The sequence below is a fragment of the Aphanomyces astaci genome (genome assembly GCF_000520075.1).
Source record: "Aphanomyces astaci strain APO3 unplaced genomic scaffold supercont1.6, whole genome shotgun sequence".
Lineage (NCBI taxonomy): Eukaryota > Oomycota > Saprolegniomycetes > Saprolegniales > Verrucalvaceae > Aphanomyces > Aphanomyces astaci.
Genome location: NW_009798269.1, coordinates 619,542 through 636,483, shown reverse-complemented (window position 1 = coordinate 636,483; position 16,942 = coordinate 619,542). Strand labels below are relative to the sequence as shown.

Genomic DNA, 16,942 nt, shown 5'->3' with positions numbered 1-16,942 from the left:
TCACCGGCGTGATCAACGCCGCCGCGCTCGTCGGGTCGATGAGGTTCATCGCCATCGGATTGTTGTTGATTGAACTCACTTTGGGCATCCCGAGCTTCTTGAACCCGTGTCGCTGCTTGAACGAGCTCAACCAGCCGTTCGAGAACGCCAGTTTGCCCTCGAGCCCCATTTGCGCGCTCAGTTCCCGCCCTTTCTCCTTGATCGCGTCGCCCGTCAAGTTGACCTTGTTGTGTCGTTCGAGCACCCAATTCGCAAGCGCTTGGTCAAAGTGGTTGAACTTGGTCGGGCGGATGGTTTTGCGAGACAGGTCGAACGCGGCCCCGCCAACGCTTTCTCGGAACAAGTGCTCGTGCTTGAGGATGTTGCTCATCGTGGGTTGCGTCGGGGCTTTGGACAGCTGGAACTCGAGCATGGCCCAGCGACACAAGTCCTTTTGCGTGATTTTCGGGGTGCTACGGTGCTTCTCGCAGATACGGCGCTTCTGCTCCACCGTCAGGTTCCCCTTCCCGACGCCGTCCGCGGCGCGGCCTCTGCGCGCCTTTACCTTGGCGGTCTCAGGTGTGCTCGGCATGATGCTTGACTGTTGTGGGTGTTCGAGAGAGCAGTCGGCTATTCGTGGCGGCGGCGGTGTCAGTCGTCGTCGTCAACGGGGAGCTCGTTGATTGCCCTCGACTCCTTTTGAGGTTGTGAAAAACAATAACCCCCTTCTTCATCTATTCCTTGTGTTTGCATGGAGTCTCGACCTTTGAATTTTAGCCAATCACGTGATAGAGAAGACGTCTATTTTCAAATTCTAGCCAATCGCATGAGAGATCCGTCCCAACCGTTGCGACGTGTCCCTATCTGAATTTATACCTGCGTTTTCTGTATATATTTTTGCCACGGAAAAAAAAGGACGCATTTTCAAAACTCGACCTCTGACATCAGACGGCGCCACGGCGTGCACATGCACGCACAGACGCACGGGGGCTGCTTGGAAGGAGGATCTACTTTACATTTGACGCACTACTCGCGTCGCTCTCCTTTCCTAGCGGCGGCGCGTCCGTGGACGACGACACCACCGGCGCGGCGGCGTCGCCACTGGATGGTGGAATTGCATCAGCTTGTGTTCCGCCAAGGGCACCACCACACACATCGGTGCACACGCGTGCAAGTGCATACAACCCCTGCATGATTAGAATCCCCACGATACGCATGAACACAACGCTCGAACAAAATAGCGCGGCGTACACCGCCCATACGTCGAGCATCACGACTTTGTGCCACGGCAACTTGAGGTCCACTGGCGTCAAGTGGTGGGTGCCAAACTGAAGAGTAGACGCAATGATGTCGGTGACCCGTTCGATGCCGCCGGCACTTCGCAGCGCGGCGCCGACCCTTGCGGCGTTGCGCGCGTACGACGCATTGCGCAGCAGCACAAGCGCTTTCTGCCGCACTTCTTCTGCGGTGAAGTGCGTCTTGTCCAGGACGAGGCCTGCGCCGGCATCAACAACGCGGGCGGCGACGTCCGGCTGGTCCACGAGGAAAGGTAGGCACAAGATGGGCTTGCCAAACACCAGCGCTTCCTGGGCCGAGACCATACCGCAGTGCGAGATCACTACACACACATACGAGTGAGTCCAACAGTCATCGAGACCCCCCCCTCCAAAACACATGCGATACAGCCCAGCATCATCGTTCGTACCAAGCTTCACGGATGAATGCGCGAGCAGCCGCAGGTGCGGAAACGTCGAGCTCATGACCTTGATCCGGAATGTGGGCGGCAACGCCTGGGGCAGTGCGCCGCGCTGGTCGTTGGGCAACGTCCACAGCACGCGATAGACTGGGTCATTCGGGTTGGACAGCCCTTCCACGATGGCCTGCGCCTGCCACGCGTCAATGTACGAGAGTGACCCCAAGCACACGTAGATGACCCCGTGGAGCCCGTCGTCGCCGACCATCCACTGCGTGACCAGGGGCGGCAACGCGGCATCGGACGCGGACTCGTTGAACGCGTCGAGGGGGATGATGGGGCCGACCAGTTCCACGAGGGGGGACAGCGGCCGAGGGTACTCTAGCCCCACGGCCGTGTTGACGAGCACCCGCGCGCCTTTAAACATGTCGTGTTGGGACCGATACGGCGTCAATTGCAGCTCCCATCGCGCTTTGTTGATCTAATGCGAACATGACGATAGACTAGGGGTGGCGCGTGTACCTGCATGAAGGGAGGCGTGAGCGCGACCGACAAGAGCCGCGGGAAGAGCAAGTTCATGCACCGATTCCAGAGACTCATGTGGATCGAGAAGCCAGTGCCCCATGCCGGTACGTACGACGGAGTGCCGCCAATGTCGAACAAGATGGACGGCGAGTTGACCAAGTACGGAAGACCCAGTTTGTGCACGAGGTCGTGGCCGCCAATGGTCGCAATGTCGACCACGACGAGGTTGGGAGGGTCCAGGGACACGACGGGGAAGAGCGCGTCGAACATAGGCTGTGCCGTTGGGATGTAGATGTCATTGAACATGTTGAGGATGCCGCGGAAGTTGGACGCGTCACGCGTGATCGCTTGCAGCTTGTCCCTAAGGACTTCGGCAGAGATGGGGAACGCCCCGGCCGAAACAAACCGCGCCCCTGTGCGCTGGACCCATTCTTTGCCGGAATCGTGCGTGGCGAAACTCACGTTGCATCCCCGCCGCACCATGTCTTCTGCTATTCGAAGCAACGGCGTCGTGTGGCCTCGGATTCCTACCGATATGAACAAGATGTGTTTGCGGTGGAGGTCGAACGTCGGATCAAATGCAGGCGACCGGTCCACGTCTCCGCCACTGAGATCGTACTTGACACCAGCGTAGGGATTCCTTGATATCCAGTAGCATGTGCATGGATGGAGAAGTAGACATAGGAGAAATATCATCCCACATCGAACCAGCCCAAGGACTGGTGGCGGCATATTCGTATCTGGGGTTGTTGGCGCGAGTGACCTGCTGCGTATCCGGCGAAGATTACGCACTTACTAGATGATCCGGAAATTACTACTAGTAATACTATTGACACATTCCAAGATTTATCGCTCCAAAATGTTTGATTGGATACGTAGTATTTCCCAAGTAAAATTCAAAATGGGCAACAGCCAATCAAAACGCTCCCCAACTCATTCCAAAGATTATCGACCGCGCCAAACTATTGGCTGAAATTATCGCATCAACAGTTAATTATTGCTCCTACGCTCTCAACACATTCCTGAGGACATGAACACAGATAACCACAGTGCGGGAGAGCAGTCATACGTGTAGACGACTGGCGTTGCTGAAGAAGTAGTGACTTATTAATAGAGATAGGACGGTCGACCCAGTTGGCTGGTATATGCAACGACGGGCCTCGGCTTGGACCTTGGCCACGGGAGCCAGTGAAAGCCCTTGGTGAAATACTATGTCGGCCAATCACTTTGCATTTTCTGGACACGATTTATGTCCAATCAATCATGGCCGTAATATGGCGACAAGTCATATGGTGTGGTTCGAGGCATTTGATTCGGGGGCACAACCAAATGCGAAATCAAAGCTTAATATACTACTTGAAGTATGTACGAGGGGTGCAACAAATAATCAAAGCAAGTCCTTGTTTTTGTATATAGTTAGTTATACTGCAATGATTTTAGATTGAACAGGTACGGCATACAACACTTGGGGTTGGGCAAGGTGGTACGGATCAGAGACGACAGGCGTGCCCACGGGGGTCACGAGTACAGCATGCGCGGCGGCGTCGTTGGACTGCCGAAATGGCTTCAGGGGTTTCATCGGCTTGCAGCACAAAATGAACCCCACGACGCCACACGCAATCGATACACACGCCCTCACCACCCACAGTACAAAGCCAATTACAGTCGCCACGACCGTACCCACAGCGCCAACAAAACTTCCAATAATGCCACAGCACATGATGAGTGTTTTGAATTTTGAAAAGTGATTTGTCCATGATGCAGAGTAAGTTACGATATTGTCATGTCCACAAGGCGAAAATTAATTCGACGAGTGATGTGATTTGCCCTAGAGTGATTGTCATTGAAGGAACATAAAAATGATGTTTTCGGTAATTATAATACTAGTACTATTAATAGCAGCTACGCTAATAAGTACCAGTAGTATCTCCAACGCGGGTCCCTATCCAAAATTTCTCGGTCTTGTTTGGTGTATCCAAACAAGACAGAGAAATTTTGGGCCATTCCGGGCCAAATTAATGATTGGTTTAACTATGTCAGTTCATCTGGTCAAATTCGAAGTATCACTGTTTGGCCAACCACCGTAGTACAACTTGAACTTGGTAGATGCATTTTTATAATCCTTAGTCCAAGCTCTTTAGTTAGATTCAAACACAAGTCAATTTAATTGTTTGGAATTGAAGTAATAAAATTGTAAAGATGTCCACTCCAAACATTCATTTGCCGAAATGTAGACTTGATTAAAGTATTGCAAATGGGCTGAGCCAACGGTACAAATATATACTGTATTTATACAGTTACTATTCGTTTATAAAGTAACTAATTATCATAGGTTTAACATACCTCCAAATAAGGTTGAAACTCTATAACATAATTGCTGGAATAGTATTAACTCACTAAGGGTTTTATTGTTGCGGTCACTAGTTTTATCCAATTATATCAATTCTAACATTCTACTTCGAAGTATTAGGAGAAGTTCGGCAAATCAATGATTGTTAACTGGTTTCACCGAAGTTCAAGTGAGGAGCGAAAAAATCACCATGAATTGCGCATAATCCGGATAACCACTACCCGGATTATGGGCCTTACAGTCATCGCATGCATTTGTAAACATTTGTTTACAAATGTAATCTACCTGTTGACACACCGGTTTGGTGCAAGTCATCTAAAGACTACGAAAAAATGCCTTGCCTTTCGACAGCTATTCCAACTTTGTATTGATATCTTTTAGGATACTAAGTTAGTAGAACTGGACAAGCCCAACAGAAATTACGGTTCAGATTTTCGATTGGTGAAAAATTGATCGAGCAATAGAGTTTAAACCAACCGGCCTTTTTGTATGGAAATATATGGACCAACCCACGCAAACAATGTAGCGTAATACTAGTACAAACTAAAGTTATTGGCAAATACATCGACGACACGACGGGGGGGGCGCAAGCCCTGTTCATGCCCTCTTCTGTAAGACCTTGCGGGGGGTTACATTCTGAAACTGTAGCATCTAACAGTACAGAGAACCGAGGGCCCGTCTGGCAACCTCAAATATTGCAATACCATTCAGGCCAAATCGCAGCTAAATGACTAGCCAATGAAGTTGCTTTAATCCTAAATTCCAGCCAATGGTAGTTCAGCGATATTGGCCCAGAAGCTTGGCCACTTGTCACAGGTGAAACCTATTCAATTAAATACTGGTACTAGTACATTTTATGATATAAAATTGTGCTTCGAGTCGATTTCTCCAATACTGTAACCAAATATTTTGGGTGAAAAGAAGTACAGGAATGCCAATCTTGGTCCACAGGTGTTTCCAAATATCGCTGGCGTGATCCGCAGTCTCGAGGGACCATGATAGTGGTCCCTCGATTGGCATTCCTGTACTTCTTTTGTGTTATCAAGCGACAGCATCATAGCCGCATCCTGTCCCTTGGTCTGCTTGTTTATCGGGATACTTTGCGTACACGCACTTCGTCGACGGCCTAGACACTGTAACTTTCTCGCAGTTTCGTAAGCGTTACAAGTACAGTGCATTTTCTCTATGAGTACTACGTAGTAGTATACTAGTACTGTACTGTAGTCATGTCAGTCCAACACCAACATTCGTAATATTGTTGAATTTCCGTTTTTATTTAAACCCTTTTTAAAAGCTGTGATACACGCAGTGGACATGTACTATTAATAGTAACTAGTATCGTCGTTTGACAGGCGAACGCAAGTGCGACAATAATGGCAGCGTGGTGAGCAGTCTCATTACGCAACTTTCACTCGAATCAAACAGCATGCAGCCTGCCTTCGATTCTTGGGCCACCAAAACTTTCAACGCAACGGCGTCCGACCTCACTGGTCTTATTTTGGGCAAACCCGCCTTTATCTATGAAGCCCCCGCTGGGGTCCAAACGATTTCGGCGGTCGTCAAGTCCGAGTCTCAAGCCATTGTCGACGCCATGACGTTCACACAAGTGACCACGGAAAGTGGCGTGAAGGCCCTTAAAGTTGACTTGAAGCAAACCTGGTCCACCACGTTTTGGTACTGGAACGGCGACTTCATTGTCGACATCTACGTTCCCAAGCACGCTCTGCAGCTCGTCAACCTCGATGGTTGTGGCGACGTTGCGCTTTTTCCCAACACGTTGACCACCAGGTCATTGGGCATTGAGCTCTCGGGGTCCGGCAGCGTGTTCATTCAAGACACGTCGTCCCTTACTTTCGACCATCTCGACTTGGACGTGTCCGGGTCTGGCCGCATTCAAGTGGACGTTCCTTCGATCGCATTGACAGAATTGGATGCCAGTCTGTCTGGCTCGGGGGCGATTGTCCTGTCGACGGCGACGATCGTGGCCCCAAGTGTGGAAACCGACATTTCTGGGTCTGGAGATATCTACATCCTCGCGACTAAGGGGTTGAATGTCACTGCCCAGTTGGCCACGTCGGTTTCGGGGTCCGGGCGCATCACGCTAGCCGACGCGGGGACGTGCGGCACGCATGAAGCCGAATTGAGTGGGTCTGGCTCGATCCAAGCTGGGTCTATGGCGTGTCAAATGGCCGAAGCCAAGCTGTCGGGCAGCGGCAGCATGTACTTAAGCTCGGCGGTGTCGATCGATGTGGAAAAGTCTGGGTCCGGAACGGTGGCTGTGGTCGGTCGCGCCCCCCACCAAGTGACTGGTGCGATCGAAGTGACGACCTCCAACCCTGTTACACGCGTCGCGTTGGCGGCGTTTCCAGCCCACACTGCGTCACATTCGTTCAAGTTTGGCACTGGCTTGTTGGTCATCCTGGGCGTTGTGCTTGTGGTTGTGCTGTTCATCGTGATAAAGAAGGTCCGCAACAGGTGCCGCCGACGCCGAGACTCGCAGCATGAAGAGCCTCATGCTGCAATTCCTTACGGTGTCGCCACGACCCCTGTCCCTGTGGTGATGGTCGAAGTTGTACCGGAAGCCCAAATTGTCAACGACCCAAAAGGCCCGGAGGAGAAGTTCGTCTAACTGAACGCTCCCACAATTCATGATTTCAATTATAAACCTTCAAATCACTTTATTACTCAAAATTCGTGGTCGTGCCGAAATGGATATATATGCCCCTCTGGTGATTGGTCTTGCATGACCACTGCAAACTCAAAACACAACCACTGAAATGTACTGTACACGCTCGTACTATTTTCGCAGGCTCTTGATGTTGCCCACACCAGCATTAGACATCCTGTCTGCGACTTCGCATCCTTGGATTGTCATCTTTGATGTGTGATATTGCCTACATTAGGTCGTCACTGTTAGAATGCAACGGACATGTCGAAATATATCTTTGGCGACCTTTCGCAAAACGTACTTAAGATGCCTGCATTCGCACCTTAAGAGAGTTCATGATCGAACATTCGACGATGCTCAAGCAGACTGTTCCGACGTTCCTCAAGCCAGCGGTGTGGTCGTCGAGATATGGTGCGGCGATTTGTCTATCCCGTCCATCCTTACACGATGCATGCGACCGCTGTAGGGGACAACTTTTACACGCTGGCCATCACTGGCTTCGTCGTCCAAGATGCTACCTTCGCCGAGTACACCATCCAGGTCAAATGCGGGTCGGATACTTGGATCGTGAATAGGCGCTTCCGCGAGTTCGTCGACCTCTGGAACGAGTATGCTGCCCACAGCTGCTTCCATCTTGTTATTCCCGTCCTCACACTCTCCCATATGACAATGGTAGACTGCACTGCCTTGGCTCTCGCCTTCCAGAACTGGTACGACTCAACTCGCTTCGCTCGATGTTACAACATGCTATTCCTAGCCGGCCAAGTCGTTTCTGTGCTTTCGCGACTTGAGCCACGACTACCTGTCGGAGCGCCGACGGGCCCTGGAAGAGTGTCTGTGGGACCTGCTTCAACTGTCCAGCATGGGCGAGATCGACGCCATCAAATCCTTTTTGGATCTCATCAAAGACGATCGATATTAAAAGCATACTTCATGATTCCTACTTCTTGCCCTTCTTCTTATTCTTCTTCTTGTTCTTCTTGCTCGCGTCAGGGCTGGCGGCAGGAGCTGCTTCGTCGTTTTGGACGTCCGTCACGAGGTTGTCTGATGGCTCCAGGTCTACGTACCCGTCACTGGTCACACTGGTCTGCAACGCCGCATTCGTGTCTTCGTCATCGTCGGTGACAATCGTCAACGCTTTCGAAGACGACGCTTCGTCACTCTCAATCACTTGAGCCGCCTCCACGTCTTCAATGGACGGGGAAGTGGGCGGCAAACTGCCCTTTCGAGCAATCTTTTTGGGTGACGAAATAACTGTCGTGGATGGTTTAGGCGACGAAACAACTGGCGTGACGCTCTTAGGAGACGCCTTTGGGGACGACTTGTGAGCGATGTACGCGGCTTCAATGACACTGGCGGCTTCGACTTGATCGCTATCCGGTTGCGGTGAGCCCTTGCGGTTGATCTGGACTGGCGATGACACGGGCGGCGTGGGCTGCTTCTTCGGGGACGACGTCGGTGTTGGCTTTTTAGGTGACGGAGCGGGCGAGTGCGTTGGCGATGTCTTGTGCGCAATGTAGGCTGCTTCAATCACGCCCACGGCCTCTGCTTGAGTGTCGAGTGTCGGGGGTGTGCTGGACTTGCGAGTTTGCGCGGGGGATGACACTGGCGACGCAGGTTGCTTGGCAGGGAGCCGTTTTGGCGATGCTGGAGGCGAGGATTTGTGGGCAAGGTACGCGGATTCAATGGCCACCGCCGCTTGCTTGGGCGACGGTGGAGGCGAAGGAATCTTAGCTTTCGGTGATGGCAGCGGCGACGGAGCTTTCGCTTTGGTGACCGGCACTTGCTTTGGCGACGGTGGAGGCGAAGGAATCTTGGCTTTCGGTGATGGCAGCGGCGACGGAGCTTTCGCTTTGGGTGAAAGCGCTACCGCCTTGGACGTGGCATGTTTCGGAGAGGTTGTGGGGCTGCTGAGCGAGCGACTGTTGTCGTCCTTGTTGGTCTTGGGTGATTGGTCCAAGAACTTTAGCGCCAGGAATGCCGCAAGTCCTACGATGCCAGCCGCAGCCACGACGAGCGCAGCCGAACCTGGCCCGATCCGCTTGCTGGCCATCTGCTTGACAAGTGACACTTGGAAGGATTTCTGTGGTGGTTATTTTCGGCAACGTTTGGTTCAGAGGTTGTCGCAACACTCTGGAAGGAGTAACCTCCATACTGCTATTCATATCATTTCACGGCTGAATTTTGCACTTCACCGACAGGCAAATGTAATAATATACCCTATGTTGCAATTTAATTTAATATTTTTATAAAATTAAAATAATATGTTGCAGGTGATAATGCGTAGGGTCGTCGTGACTCCATCGTCGTCGCTAGATGTCCCATACAGTGGCATTTTCATCGCTGCAGCGACCGCTTATATGCATCCTGCTCCTCTCGCCACTCGCGTTCCCGTTGTTCCTTTAGGCGACGCTTCTGCTCCTCACGCTCAAGGACCACGTCGCGCTCCCGCTTCGCTGCGTCTGTGAGGATGGGCGTGTCGTCGAAAGCACTTCTGGCCACCCGACGGTCCGTTGCGTTGTCAACCTCGACGTCGGACGTCGTCCTAGCATTTCGATTCTTATCGGGAGATGGCGTGGCTCCAAGTATGGGCATAGCGTCGGGGATGGTCAATGGACGCGCCTTCTCGTCACTGTCCAGCGCAGTCGCCTGCAACGACCGTCGCCGGTCTCCACTTGGATTATCCTCTCCCCCCAGCTTCTCCAGTACGATAGACTGGACCTGAGGATCCGATAGTTTCTTCTTCGGCGGTGTCAAGCTCGGCAACTTGTCCTCTTCGCGGGGGGTTTTGGGCGGGGTGAACGACACGTGTTGTCCATGCCGAGGTTGGGGGATGAGGCCATTCATCGATTCATCGGTCGAGCTACGTGAAGTTGTCGCCGCAGTCGCGTGCGTGGCAGTCCGTGGTAAGTGGGCATGAAGCGCCTCCTTGTCGTCGCTGGCTGGAGGTCGAGGAGACTTGGCGACTGCTGGCTCTAGCACACCTCCGAAAACCACTGGGTGCACTCTGGCTGCGGGGGGCAACTGCAGCGATTGGCTGTCTGGGTAGGCAAACGCTGTTTTGCACACGCGTGGCGGTATCCTGTCGTGCTTGGCTTGGTCGTGCCGCTGGCCCACATCCTGGTAGACTTCGTCGTCTGGGGCATCCAAATCCAACGTGAGGGTCGTTCGATGGTGGTGGGGATTGTAGGGGGATGATGATGTTGTTGATGACGGGGCGGCCGCCGTGCTGGCGCGGGCTCGATTGGACGTATGGCGGGAAGGCGGCAGCGCAATATGGCGCTGTTGGATGAACGGATGGCGCAGCAATTGGTCGGCACTCCATCGGTCGTCGGGGGGGATCTGCAAGCACGCGAGCACAAACGATGTTGCGACTTCGGACAAGGTGGACGGCAGCGCCGGGGGGGCTGTGAGGTTGGCGATGTGGTAGAACAGCGCCACCTGGGTTTGGAACTTCATGTCTTTCCAGAGGGGGGCCCCCGTGAGCATCTTGAGCAAAGTACACCCGATGCTCCAAATGTCGGCTTTAGTGTCGTGAGTATGCTGCTTGATCACTTCAGGGGCCATGTAGTACGGCGTGCCGCGCATCGACTTGGACTTGGCGATGGAGCTCGCGCTGAGGAGCCGCGATGCCCCAAAGTCGGCCAGTTTTACCGTGCCATGCTGGTCAATCAAAATGTTGGACGGCTACACACGGGTTGAAGTGCTTAGAAACCCAATTGTGTTCGTACAGTAGTTGGCTGAGCTACATCACACTATTACGTACCTTGATGTCGTAGTGAATGACGTGGCGCGAGTGGAGATACTGCACCCCCAAGAGGACTTGGGACATGTAATTTTGAGCCACCGGCTCGGAGCACCCAAACGTTTTTGTGTTGTCTTCCAAGCTTCCCCCGGGCACCCATTCCTAATGGTTGGTATATATACATTGTGGATAGTAGTTAGTGAAAGTACTGTAGCGGGGGGGAGGGGGGGGTGCTTACCGTGAAAATATACAGCGTGCTCGTGGCTTCGTTGAATTCGCTCCCAATGTATGTGACGATGTGCGGGTGGCTCAAACTGCGCAACAACGTCACTTCTTGCTGGATCGCCGCGATTTCGTCGGGCGTTTCTTCAGCATACGAGATCTCCTTGACCGCCATCAAGTCGCCACTTGTTTCGTTGCGAGCAAGGTACACCTACGTGCACGACATAACCCCCGTCGTCACCAACTACTAGTGTAGGGAGGGTTGCACCTACCGAGCCAAAGCTACCCGATCCCAACAACTCGCCCTTTTTCCACGCAAACGTCGTCTCTACAAACCGTTGTCGACTCAATAACGTTAGGCACTATGTAGTCCGCTTCGTACCGTGAAGCGAATCCGTGTGTTCCCGAGCTTCTTTCGATTTCCACTCGCTTTCGTCCTGCCCTGCCCCCCCCGGCAGCGCTTCCATGGACGTATATTCGACTTGCTCCATCCTACGGGCCCTCGTTGAACGCAGGGAGGTGCGCTGTTTCGGGGATGAGCTGGCTTTGGGGCTTGTGCATTGCAGCGGGGTGACGAGGGTTAATGCTGCCGTGGATGTATCTTGCTCCAGCGGTAGCGATGCTGGTTTACTGGCGCCACCTCCCATTCACGGTGCCATGTATTCCGAGGACACACGTTCTAAAGGGCTCTCGGGCGGCCAACCAGTATAAATAGCCTCGTAACGTCGAGCATTCAACCAACACGTGGCATATTTTCAGAGTTGCATATCACCTATTAATAATGTCCAGCACAATGACTGGCCCCTCGATCCAAGCCCCCCCCCTCGCTTCGTAGGAGCCACCGCGCCTGACAACCCTCCGAGTCGTAGTTACGTGATTGCTGCATGTCTGCCTATCTAGTTGTATGATGCAGTACTAGTATGTAGTACTAACTGTAAACTGTACGGGTGCTGTACTTAACGTGGGACTTGCGATATTAACTAGTACAGTACTGTGTAGGATCATAACGTGGGAATATGCGTGCTTCACATTCGCCTGCATGTTGGATGCCACAGCTGACCATGTGGCGGTCACAAAATTTCAGTAACGATGATGGCAAAATTACATGGGGGGAACGCTTCGCTATTGTCGTGGTTGACATTGCTGCCGCCATCACCGCCATCGATTTGCCCATGTGCGACTGATGCGGGGCGATCAGTTTGTGAGCACTGATCCCAACAAGCTCCAGTGATCTGCGTACGCATGTGCAGCATCTGGATATCTCTGGGCAGTACAGTAGTACAGTCACTTTGCACTATAGTACAGTGTACTTTGTAGTAGTTCCATGTAAACATGGTCCATGCATGGGCATTCAGACTGGGGTTTCAGAACGTGCATCAAGGGACTGGCTTCATGAAAAACACCGCGGGCGAGATCCTTCTCCAGAGCACAAGGAGAAATCTCCGTCGCTGGCGTATAGTATCGCCACCGCCGCCATGTCAACAGCCGCAATGGTGTTGGTGGCAAATTTTGTGGAACCTTGTACAACCGTCGGAATAACCGCCACATATGTAGCGGCGCGCCACGTCTATTTATAAATCTCACCTTCTACTCTGGCTTATTCAGATTGCAATTATAGCGGCCGTCGACATATGAACTGGGTCGTTGCATTGGCGCTTTGCCTGGCTGTCCTCACCTCGCACACGCACGGATGTGCGCAAGATGCCGACACAGACTATTTTGGCAACGACATTGCTTCCACCACCCGCCCGTCTGCCGGCGACTGCTGCCAAGACTGCAGTGCTCGCGACAACTGCGTTGGCTACGTCTACACGAATGGCGTGTGCTGGCTCAAGAGCCAACTCACGGCGCGGTCGTTCAAGGCAGGTGCGACGGCAGGCTACAAGGCCAACTCGTGCTCGGCCATTGAGCAAGACATCGATTACCCCGGGTTTGACATCGCATCGACAAAGCGCACCGACGCAGCTCAATGTTGCGACGATTGCACGGCCAACCCGAGTTGCTCCGTCTTTGTTTGGTCGTCCTACCAAGGCGGGACGTGTTGGCTGAAGAGCCAAAAGGGGGTGCGCGTGGCAGCTGCTGGCGCCCGCGCAGGCTCCCGCACGACCGCGGGTCAGTGCGGGGCGATCGAGGACAACACAGACTACTGGGGCAACGACGTGGCATCGACTCAGCGCGCGTCCGCCGATCTCTGCTGCGACGACTGTGCCGCCAACGCGCAGTGCTCGGTGTTTGTCTGGCTCAGAGGCACGTGCTACCTCAAGAGCCAGAAAGGCGCCAAGTCGACTCTGAACGGGGCGAAGGCGGGGTCAGTCGGGTCGCAGTGCACCCCCCTGGAAGCCAACACGGACTACAAAGGGAACGACCTTGGAACGACCTCCCGCGCCAACGCTGGCGACTGCTGTGCCGACTGCGTGGCGAACCCCAAGTGCATCGTGGCTGTTTGGTTCCAAGGCACGTGCTACCTCAAGCACACAAAGGGGGCGGCGTCGACATCGAACGGGGCGTCCGCTGTGACGGTGCGCGGCCGCACGTCGTCGCCGCCCCCGGCCAACAAGCCGCCGCCCCCAATGCAAAACGTCCAGGCGCAGTTCGCGTACCCCAAGTCGTGGAAGGCAGGCACGTACGACATGGTCACGAGTTTGCAGGGGTGCCAGAAGCGGTCCGTGTACAGCCAAGGCACGATCGCGCCGTACCACGAGGAAGTGAGCATGGTGTTCCGGGGCCCTATGGACATTTACGACGTCAGCGTGTTCCAATTCACGGGCGCCAAGTGGGTGCGGTCCTCCAAGTACAGCGCCGGCACTGGCTACTCGAACAACATTGCGTTTATGAACAACGCCAACCCGGACAAGTACAACGGCGGGGCCCCCCAGGGGTACGCCACGGCCGACGGCATCGGGTTCTCGCGCGACCCCGTGCAGTTTGGGGGGTGGCTCCGGGACGCGTCCAACCCGTCGGACCAGTTCGGGGGCCCGGGCATCACCACGGGCGCCGAAGTCAACATCATGCAGGCATCCAAATGTACTGCGGACTCGTGCTTGGGGTACTTTCCCGCGAATTATGGGCTCCACGGATGGGGCGGGAGCAAGATCTTTGTGACCAAAGTTCGGTTTGGCGCCGGGGGGATTCCCGCGATCTGGCTCTTGAACGCCCAAGTGCTGCGGTCCAACCAATATGGATGCAACTGCCGCGGCCGCGCAGACCCCGGCGGGTGCGGGGAGCTGGACGTGGCCGAAGCCATCTACGCCGGCACCACCACCATCGCCACCCACAACTACTACCTGAATGCGAACCCGTCGCCCGGCCATGACACGTGGACCACCCGGCCGACCAACGCCCCCGCCACCTTCGTCACGATTCTGGACGAAACAACCGGGTCGCTCAAGATCCTCAAGTTTGGCGACGGCGACTACAACTACTTTGACACGGACGAGCTCAGTATTGACAACGTTAACACTCTTGTGGCGTAGGTAGGTGGTAAGTAGTGTATACTGCTATAGTATGTAGAGAGCGCTAAGCCACAAATACGAACTGTAGCTATTGTGAATTCGCTATGAACATTCAAAATTCGCGTGGTTTGTCATCAATATTAAATCTCGCTCGAGTTTTGATTGGTTGAATATACTTGTCCTTCTATAAGAGCCAATCAAATCCACTCAAAATTGGATTAGCCAATCGTGTCGATTCGTGATTATTCGCGATATTCGATTATTCCACGGGGATAATCGAATTAGCTTGGCTGTATATTATTGCACATGAGCTTTCCGCGGGTATGGAGGTTGCCAGGCTGCAAGTGCACACAAATAGTAGTCCCGCAGTCCACTTTGGTCGTCGGTTTGCCTGTACAGTACAACGCCAACTGTAGCTGATCTGCCTGCCGTTCACCGAGTCACGCCCTTGAATGACACTGAAAACTACATACAGTATCCCTGGAGATCTTCTTAGGTTTAGAGCATCCCCACGGTTACAACCTGCACGATCGTCATGTTTCACCCGCAGTCAACGGGCGGGCCACACTTTGGTCTGCCGATGGTAGCAGCTGGAGGTATACACGGTAGTTCTTTGAACGACACATCCTCCACATGCCCACCTGTCCCTGCACCTGTCCCTGCCTGCTCCTGTTAACTCATCCATCGCCGCCACCATCACCCACATTTTGAGTGGTGACGACGGACTCTGGATTCCTGACGCTGCTGCGATAGTTATAACACAATCTTCCTGTTTAATCGTCGTCCGCCTGAGTCGTTCGTTGATTCGCGGCTGCGCTCGTTTGTTCGTTCGTTGGCTTATCTTGATCGGCTCCGTCGGGACCGACCACTGCGATTCCGCGATCGCGATCGAGACCGACTTTTGCTTCGATCGCCGCCCCCCTTCTTGTCGTCGTCACCATGTGTATTGTAATGCCGTTCGAGCTCAAACATCATGGCACGAGACACCATCTTGATGTGCATAAAGTTGCAGTACCCGCCTCGGTTGCACGTGCCTTCGTCAAACTGGCGACACCTTGCCTCTCGAAAGTCCGTCACGGGGGAGTACTCGCACATGAGGGGTCGACCGCCGTAGAACCGACCGTAGAGGACCTTGTGCGCGGCGGCTGCGCACTCTTCGTCTTCAAACTTGGCATACACGTTGCCCACCAAGTGGTCGCCGAGGTTGTCGCACACGTTGAGCTCCTCGACCTTGCCGAATTTGCACAGTTCTTCAAACACTTCTTCGAAAAAGTCCTCAAAGTCTTCGTCCACGGTCTTTTGGTCCAATTGGTTCGGGTCACCGTTCGCGGCAATCACAGTCGACAGCGGGTTCTGGTACATGTGCTTCACCAACAACGTTTGGGAGAACACGGGTTTGTTGTGGGAGCGGGAGCAACGATCGCCATGCCGACATGCACCAATTTTGAAGTAGAACGGGCAGTTCACGCGATCTTCCTCTGTGCCGTGGATGCGAGCCAAATGTTCAGCCCCCCCTCCAGTGGGGTCACCGCGGCGATCACGGAACCCTCCGCCACCACCGCCCCCGCCGCCGCCACCACCCATGCGGCCTCTGTTGTCCCCTCTGTACCCTCCTCCGCCACCACCGTAGTCGTTGTACCTGCTCATCCTGTCTCTGCGCGCCTGTACTCTTGTTGTGGACCGACGGCCAAACGCCAAATGCCACCTGGCCGTGGGCCGTTCAAATCTCAAATACTGTAACAATTGATAATCTCGCCCAATTATGTATTCATGCAGGTTTACGAGTTGGCTGCCAACCACACACAAAGCGAAGAAACCTCTATAATTGGATAGATTTGGATGCTTCAAAACCTGCAGCATTTTATCTACAATCCTGGTACTGTTGTTTGGCACTGCCAGTAACAAGTGCAATTTGACGCTAGAACGGAACAGTATCAACGTTATGTCAACTACTCCGTGTACGTACTATAGCCCCCGAGCTAAACATTAACGGTAACGTTAGCAGTGTTAGTTTGAGCTCATCGCTACTTTCCAAATGCTGCCAATATTATATAGTATTAATACTACTATGTACTACTATTAATACTACTAGTAGTAGTACATATTACTATAATATTAATAGTATTGTGCTTTTCACATATTTTGCGCGTTGTTTTAGCTCCTAAAACCATCCAAAGTTTAACCTAAACCGAAGTTGCACACGACGTAAAAGTAAGCTTCCCCACCGTTCTGTCATTGGCTGATCTAAAACTTGCGTTGTTTTACTAAAACTACTTCGTTTTATTAACTCCCGTGGCCAAGCAGTCAT

The 16,942-nt window shown here is 53.3% G+C and overlaps 7 protein-coding genes across 9 annotated transcripts; 3 read left to right on the top strand and 4 right to left on the bottom strand.

Annotated features, from left to right (window-relative positions):
* Positions 1-778: 778 nt before the first annotated feature.
* Positions 779-2,967, bottom strand: H257_03546. 2 transcript variants are annotated; one of them, XM_009827686.1, is made up of 3 exons: positions 2,195-2,967; positions 1,685-2,153; positions 779-1,597 (listed from the first exon to the last, which is right to left on the bottom strand). In XM_009827686.1, the coding sequence occupies exons 1-3, from the start codon at positions 2,927-2,929 to the stop codon at positions 987-989; spliced, it is 1,815 nt and encodes a 604-aa protein (XP_009825988.1). In that variant the 5' UTR covers positions 2,930-2,967; the 3' UTR covers positions 779-986. The 2 variants fall into 2 exon arrangements, with proteins under 2 accessions (XP_009825988.1, XP_009825987.1); XM_009827685.1 differs by having other exon boundaries at positions 801-2,153; positions 2,195-2,954.
* A 2,931-nt stretch (positions 2,968-5,898) lies between these two features.
* H257_03545 (hypothetical protein) lies at positions 5,899-7,275 on the top strand. The gene has a single exon (XM_009827684.1). The coding sequence runs from the start codon at positions 5,974-5,976 to the stop codon at positions 7,174-7,176; it is 1,203 nt and encodes a 400-aa protein (XP_009825986.1). The 5' UTR covers positions 5,899-5,973; the 3' UTR covers positions 7,177-7,275.
* A 267-nt stretch (positions 7,276-7,542) lies between these two features.
* On the top strand, positions 7,543-9,301 carry H257_03544. 2 transcript variants are annotated; one of them, XM_009827683.1, is made up of 5 exons: positions 7,543-7,626; positions 7,682-7,823; positions 7,892-7,925; positions 7,973-8,934; positions 9,019-9,301. In XM_009827683.1, the coding sequence occupies exons 1-4, from the start codon at positions 7,551-7,553 to the stop codon at positions 8,135-8,137; spliced, it is 417 nt and encodes a 138-aa protein (XP_009825985.1). In that variant the 5' UTR covers positions 7,543-7,550; the 3' UTR covers positions 8,138-8,934; positions 9,019-9,301. The 2 variants fall into 2 exon arrangements, with proteins under 2 accessions (XP_009825985.1, XP_009825984.1); XM_009827682.1 differs by having other exon boundaries at positions 7,973-9,301.
* H257_03543 (hypothetical protein) lies at positions 8,105-9,301 on the bottom strand. Its single transcript, XM_009827681.1, has one exon. It carries the CDS (start codon positions 9,266-9,268, stop codon positions 8,156-8,158), a length of 1,113 nt encoding a protein of 370 aa, XP_009825983.1. The 5' UTR covers positions 9,269-9,301; the 3' UTR covers positions 8,105-8,155.
* Positions 9,302-9,438: 137 nt separating this feature from the next.
* On the bottom strand, positions 9,439-11,878 carry H257_03542 (STE/STE11 protein kinase). Its single transcript, XM_009827680.1, has 5 exons — positions 11,565-11,878; positions 11,455-11,510; positions 11,199-11,393; positions 10,982-11,122; positions 9,439-10,902 (listed from the first exon to the last, which is right to left on the bottom strand). Exons 1-5 carry the CDS (start codon positions 11,827-11,829, stop codon positions 9,553-9,555), a joined length of 2,007 nt encoding a protein of 668 aa, XP_009825982.1. The 5' UTR covers positions 11,830-11,878; the 3' UTR covers positions 9,439-9,552.
* A 910-nt stretch (positions 11,879-12,788) lies between these two features.
* H257_03541 (hypothetical protein) lies at positions 12,789-14,751 on the top strand. The gene has a single exon (XM_009827679.1). It carries the CDS (start codon positions 12,814-12,816, stop codon positions 14,653-14,655), a length of 1,842 nt encoding a protein of 613 aa, XP_009825981.1. The 5' UTR covers positions 12,789-12,813; the 3' UTR covers positions 14,656-14,751.
* A 160-nt stretch (positions 14,752-14,911) lies between these two features.
* On the bottom strand, positions 14,912-16,350 carry H257_03540 (hypothetical protein). Its single transcript, XM_009827678.1, has one exon. The coding sequence runs from the start codon at positions 16,279-16,281 to the stop codon at positions 15,472-15,474; it is 810 nt and encodes a 269-aa protein (XP_009825980.1). The 5' UTR covers positions 16,282-16,350; the 3' UTR covers positions 14,912-15,471.
* Between the last annotated feature and the right edge of the window lie 592 nt (positions 16,351-16,942).

What these genes read in the sequence shown, in the direction of transcription:
- H257_03540 (XM_009827678.1), bottom strand. Translation starts at nt 16,281, where the DNA reads ATGAGCAGGTACAACGACTACGGTGGTGGCGGAGGAGGGTACAGAGGG.
- H257_03544 (XM_009827683.1), top strand. Translation starts at nt 7,551, where the DNA reads ATGATCGAACATTCGACGATGCTCAAGCAGACTGTTCCGACGTTCCTC. An exon ending in GGTGTGGTCGTCGAGATATG is followed by an intron (nt 7,627 to 7,681) that starts GTGCGGCGATTT and finishes CGACCGCTGTAG; the next exon opens with GGGACAACTTTTACACGCTG. An exon ending in GCTCTCGCCTTCCAGAACTG is followed by an intron (nt 7,926 to 7,972) that starts GTACGACTCAAC and finishes TGCTATTCCTAG; the next exon opens with CCGGCCAAGTCGTTTCTGTG.
- H257_03546 (XM_009827685.1), bottom strand. Translation starts at nt 2,929, where the DNA reads ATGCCGCCACCAGTCCTTGGGCTGGTTCGATGTGGGATGATATTTCTC. An exon ending in TCACGCCTCCCTTCATGCAG is followed by an intron (nt 2,154 to 2,194) that starts GTACACGCGCCA and finishes TGTTCGCATTAG; the next exon opens with ATCAACAAAGCGCGATGGGA.
- H257_03545 (XM_009827684.1), top strand. Translation starts at nt 5,974, where the DNA reads ATGCAGCCTGCCTTCGATTCTTGGGCCACCAAAACTTTCAACGCAACG.
- H257_03541 (XM_009827679.1), top strand. Translation starts at nt 12,814, where the DNA reads ATGAACTGGGTCGTTGCATTGGCGCTTTGCCTGGCTGTCCTCACCTCG.
- H257_03542 (XM_009827680.1), bottom strand. Translation starts at nt 11,829, where the DNA reads ATGGGAGGTGGCGCCAGTAAACCAGCATCGCTACCGCTGGAGCAAGAT. An exon ending in GCACGCTGTATATTTTCACG is followed by an intron (nt 11,123 to 11,198) that starts GTAAGCACCCCC and finishes ACCAACCATTAG; the next exon opens with GAATGGGTGCCCGGGGGAAG. An exon ending in TCATTCACTACGACATCAAG is followed by an intron (nt 10,903 to 10,981) that starts GTACGTAATAGT and finishes ACCCGTGTGTAG; the next exon opens with CCGTCCAACATTTTGATTGA.
- H257_03543 (XM_009827681.1), bottom strand. Translation starts at nt 9,268, where the DNA reads ATGGCCAGCAAGCGGATCGGGCCAGGTTCGGCTGCGCTCGTCGTGGCT.